The sequence below is a fragment of the Corylus avellana genome, chromosome ca11 (genome assembly GCF_901000735.1).
Source record: "Corylus avellana chromosome ca11, CavTom2PMs-1.0".
NCBI classification, from domain to species: domain Eukaryota; kingdom Viridiplantae; phylum Streptophyta; class Magnoliopsida; order Fagales; family Betulaceae; genus Corylus; species Corylus avellana.
The window spans coordinates 6769532-6775306 of record NC_081551.1 but is presented as its reverse complement, the minus strand read 5'-3'; the positions used below and the strand labels follow the sequence as shown (position 1 = coordinate 6775306).

Genomic DNA, 5775 nt, shown 5'->3' with positions numbered 1-5775 from the left:
TGAATTCGAGGACGAATTCTTTTCCAACCCGGGGAGACTACTGATGCAGGAGAAATTTGAGAAAATTGTTATTTTAATTATGCATGTGTGTTTTAGTTTTCCTTCTTCAATAAGGATTGGGGTTTTCTTTTCCTATTAGGATTTGTTTTCCTTTTCCAATTAGGTTTGCTTTTCATTTTCCTTATTAATTTAGGAGGTGCCTAGCCTATATAAAGGTATCTAGTCTTTGTTATTTTTCAAAATTCAGTTTATACTATCAATTAAATTTAAGTCTTTCAGAGTTATTTATCTGTTTGCTTATTTGGGGACACTTAGGGACTTTCTCTTCCCTATTTGTTATTTTCTCTCTTCCTGAGTTCCCTTTTCTATCTTCAATTCTTAGTTTCTGCTGCTATTATACGCTGTCAGGACAATCCTAGTTTTGCTCGGCGTCAAAAACTCCAAAGTACTTGTATTTCAATATTACTTTCTATGCCTAAGAAACTATGAGCCACTAGTTTCAGCCATTGTAATATGAGAATCTTGCGCTGCTAGCCTGCTCTATTCAAATCAATGGGGATGATAGGGTTGATATGTGCAACCATTAAGTTTACTTTTACTTTAGACCTACCAAACTAACAAATATTACATTGACTTGCAATACTAAATTTTATGAGGGTTTTGTCATGCCTAATCAATCACTTTGTTATGCAAATTACAAGGATCAATCACTTGAGAGTCTATATCGCACTTAGGAAAGAAGCAGGGTTGGGAGGGATTGGAATATCAACAGTCCCTTCCAACATAATCAGAACCTTCTTCATTGAGGATCAGAGTGATGGCTCATCCTGAATGTACCAAATTCCCAATTTAACCATTATGTCTGCTTGTTCTTGTCAACCTTTTCATCGCCAAGTAATTTAGTTATCTCGCCACTTTCAAGACAATGGTAGGCCCATTCTTCAAGAATGGCTTCTTTCTCGGGTAGATTCTAGTCTACATTCTTTCGACAACATATGATTTCCAAGAGTATAATGCCGTAGCTATAAACATCTGCTTTCACTGTGATGGGCAGTTTCCGATGTCACTCTGGAGCAACATACCCCCTTGTCCCTCTGATGCTAGTGAAGGTTTTGGTTTGGTCTTGCTTTAAGAGTTTTGCAATCCAAAATCAGAGATTTTTGCACACCTGTACGCATCCATGAGGATGTTCTGAGGCTTTATGTCATAATGAATAAGAGGCTTTATGTCATAATGAATAAGCTGCTCATCACTCTCTTCATGGAGATAAGGAATTCCTCTTGCTATATTACGAGCAATTCCCATTCTTTCATTCCAACAAAGTTGTTTGTCTGTTGTGAAGAGTACATTTGCAAGTGACCCATTGCTCATGTACTCATAAACCAAAAGCCTATGAATTCCGTCATGGCAATACCCGAGCAGACGAACAAGGTTTCTATGATGCGTTCTCCCAATAACTTTCATCTCAGTCTGAAATTCTCTTTCTCCTTCAGCCGACACTTTCTCTAATCTTTTGACAGCTACAACTTTCTGGCCATGAAACATTGCCCCTTTAAACACTGCGCCGAATGATCCTCTGCCAACCACTTCCATGAAACCACCCGTCACTTGCTCAAGTTCTGAATAAGTGAACGATCGTAAAGCAAGCTCCTGACTCACTTCAACATTTCAATCACAAGAGAGTTTTCTGTACCGAAAATGATTTTTGTAAAAAAACAATTCCTGAAATTACCAACATCATGCATCCGAAAGCAATAAATGAAGCACCAATAATTATGATGTCCACTCGAAGCTCTTTCTTGTTTTCTCTTTGCATATTTCCATTTGGAGTAGTGGGTGTAGACATACTTACCTTGATGAAAGCTATGTTTGAATCACTCAGTTGCCTTCTCCCTTATCTCAATGGAAGCCTCTGTTTTTGGCAGGTCTTGTCGTTGAATAGCGAAGCTTCACAGTTACAATCGTCTAAACAAGCATTTGCCCAAGAATCTTTATATGGGATTGTAAGAATTGGATATGAAACATCTTCCCATAAAGTGTTAGCCACTTCTTGCATGTTGTGTGTAATATCTCCATTTTTGCTTTTGGAAATTTCTGCAATGGAATTCCTCTCGCAACTAGCAGTCCAATTCCCCTGTTGTACCATTTCGAATCCTAGAAGGCATACACAGTCAGCCTTTAGATCGTTTGAAACACAAAAACCATTTAATCCGCAGAGCCCCTTGGGTTTACACTCATCAGATGGAGAAGAGAAGAAGAAGAGAGAAAAAAAGGAGAAGACGGATAAAGAGAAGGAGGAGAAGAAGAAGAAATGAAGAAAGGAAGGACGTCAGGCGCGCAGGCAGGTCTGGCGCGTGCTGGTTCCACATGCAAACCCAGTGGTGATGTGTGGGGAATCAGTATATGTCACCAAATGGCAACATGGCAGTTTTTGGCACGTCACCAATAAGGTGACGTGACGTGTTACATTAACACATCACAAGCACATCACCCTATGGGTGACGTGTTATGGTGGCATGTCACCCATTTGGTGACGTATTAATTGAACACGTCATTATATAATTTTTTTCACGTGGTAAAATTGGTTACGTGTTATTGTTCACACATCACTAATTGCTGACGTGTCAACAATAACACATCGCAATTTATTTTTATTAAATTTTTTTATTTAAAGTTTTCCTTGTACGGATTTTTTAAAGTTTTTAAAATTGGTGACGTGTTAATTTATAACACGTCACTAAAGAATTTAGTGACGTGTTACAAATTAACATGTCACCAATTGGTGACGTTTTAAAAAAAGTTGTACTGTAGACACGTCACTAAACCATCAGTTTTTTGTAGTGTCACTAAGGGTTATACACTGATCACTCTAATAAATAATAATAAAAAACACTATATATATATGGAGATCTAATTCTTCTGTTTGCTCTAATTCCAGTTTACCACCTGACGTGGTTAATTCTGAACATTTTTCTGTTGAAAGTGATAATAATTTTATTTTTGATAAATGGAATATTCCCAAGCTTTCTAACAAAGATGTTTATACTACTTCTTGGTCTAAATCTGTCTTTAGATCTGAATATTCTGTTAAAACTGTTGAACAAACTTTTGCCATAACGGGTAATAATCAAACTATTACCTTGTTTAACAAGAAATTTGTTAATGATGCTCTTGTTAGAAATTACAAATTCTTGCATATTGGTTCTGTTCAAGTTGCTGTCAAGCCTTTTACTCGACTTGGCATTAATGCCTCTGTTTTGCTTTGTTTACGTGATGCTAGATTTGTTGATTTTAAAACCAGTATTCTTGGCATGATTCAATCTTCTCTGTTTAGTGGTCCTGTCCACTTTGATGTTTTCCCCAATATTTCTCTTGCTTTGAATGATATTCATATTTTGAAAGCTTTAACGCTTAATATTTTGACATCTGGTTATAATATGGAAGAAGGTAGCAGACCCCTTGCTATCATCTACCGTATTTATTATAAATTGATGAAGACAAATCTAGATCCACAAGCTGTGATCAAGAATCCAGGTGAATCTACTTTGTTGATTCAAAGTTCTACTCAGAATGCTAATATCAAAACCCCAAAGATGATTCGATGGGCAGAGATTGACCTCCCCAACGAGGGGTTTTTGGAAAATGTTGCAAAACCTTCTCGAGTAGTTAACGATGCCTCTGATCTTGATTACATCCAACAATATATGGATGGATCTGTCAAAATCAATTTTTCTGATTAAGGACTTTCTAACAGAATCGAAAGACCTCTGTTCGAAAGACCTCTATTGATTAACAAACGAATGAATTCTTTTGCTGGTTCTACAACCTCAGAAGGATTTCGACGTCGTGATAAAGATGTGGATGAGTCCCTTAACGCTCCTCCTCCTCTTTATCCTGCTGTTAACCCTGATTTGAAACTCAAAGGAATTTCTACCGATTCCCAAGTTTCTTCTGCTTTTTACTCTACCAAAAATCATCCTCAGACGGATGACGAAGGTGGATCTCTTTCCCCTTCAGCTTCTGATTTTAATGCTCCTCTTCCCACTGCTCATCATCAGTGTAATGTTCTCACTGCCACTGCTCCCATCAAAGATTTCTTTTCTGACATTGATTGGCCTGCTTTGAACAAAGATTTTAAATCTTCTGAAAATCATGCTTTAAGGCATGCTTATCATGCCAAATATTCTGAAAATGAACAAAATCCCATCAAGGTCAAATGGGCTGAGATGATGATTAAGTCCCAAAAACATATTTTGTTTTTTGATTTTCTTCAAAAACATTTCCCTGTCGATAATGTTTTGAATGTTGTCAAAAAGAATTTTGTCAAAGAACATAAATCTGTTGTCAAATCTTCTCATCCTCCTCTTGAAAACACTCTTCTTGATGTCAACAAAATTGTTGTTAAATGTTCTCCTTTTAAAACTCCTGATGATAACCCTATTAGTAACGATAGGAAGATTATCGAACAAAATAATTTTGTTTCCCAATCCCTTCATATCATGGGACAACGATTAGATCGGATTGAAGAGAAAATGCCTTCTCTCTCTTCTGATTTAAAGGTTTCCTCTACTCCTGCTAAAATTGAAAGACCTCTGATTCATCTCCCTAATTTGAAAAAATCTTCTGGTTTGAAAACAACTTCTCAAATGAACCTTGAGAAAGTTAACAAATTGCTTTCTGAGTTGTCTGATTTGAAACTTCTCGTACCAGTACTTCTGGACAAAATTCTGGTATTAGAAAAGTTTCCTCCTCTGATTCTGAAACTTCTTCTCAGGATTCTACTGATTCTAACATCAGGATTCTTGAACAAAACTTTGGTAAGGTTGAAATGGAGCCACAACTCCAAAGGATCTTTGACGGATCTAAGCCCTTTAATCTTACAAAGAATTTTTATTCAAAACCCACTCCTCCTTATTTACAATTTGAGGAAAGGTTTTTCCAGTCCCAATTTTCTGTTGGTACTAGTACTTGTTTTGTTTTAACTAAGTCAAAAGGACAAAGTGATAACAAAATCTCTCTTGAACATGCTTTGGAAAAGATTTCAAAACAAAAATCCAAAGTAGTTACTATCTCAGATTTGCAACATGAGATTGATAGCATAAAGAAAGATATTGTTGATTTAAAAAAGCATGGTCTCATACCTGTCCCTAATAATGATAATTTTGTCAAATTAATCGACAAAGTTATTCCTCCCAAATGGTATTCTAAAGTGCATATCCTTGTTTCCCCAAATTTTACTCTTGATGTCATTGCATTAATTGATTCTGGTGCTGATATAAATTGCATTCAAGAAGGACTTATTCCCAGCAAATATTTTGAAAAATCCACAGAACTGTTGAATTCAGCCAGTGGAAACAAATTGCATATTAAATATGAGTTAAATGATGTCCATGTTTGTCAAAATAATGTATGTTTCCATATTCCCACTGTTCTTGTCAAGAATATGACTGATAAAGTAATTCTTGGACTTCCTTTTATTGCTATGCTTTATCCTTTAACTATTGATGATACTGGTGTTGCAACTGTTAAAATGGGATTTGAAGTAAAATTTCATTTTGCTTCCAAATCTGAAATTGATAATGGTTGTTTGAATTTGATTTCTGCTAAGCATAAACAACTTAATTTTCTGCAACAAGATTTGAGATACAAAAAGATTGCTGAACAACTTTCTGACAAGCTTTTGCAATCAAAGATTTCTGCTTTCAATACCCTAATTATTGATTCTGTTTGTTTTCAACCTCCTAATGCTTTTTGGCACAGGAAAAAGCATATTGT

At 35.9% G+C, this 5775-nt stretch overlaps 1 protein-coding gene across 1 annotated transcript; it reads right to left on the bottom strand.

Moving 5' to 3' along the window:
* Positions 1-1128: 1128 nt before the first annotated feature.
* LOC132164957 (G-type lectin S-receptor-like serine/threonine-protein kinase LECRK3) lies at positions 1129-2146 on the bottom strand. The gene is made up of 2 exons (XM_059575475.1): positions 1960-2146; positions 1129-1658 (listed from the first exon to the last, which is right to left on the bottom strand). Exons 1-2 carry the CDS (start codon positions 2144-2146, stop codon positions 1129-1131), a joined length of 717 nt encoding a protein of 238 aa, XP_059431458.1.
* Positions 2147-5775: the final 3629 nt, after the last annotated feature.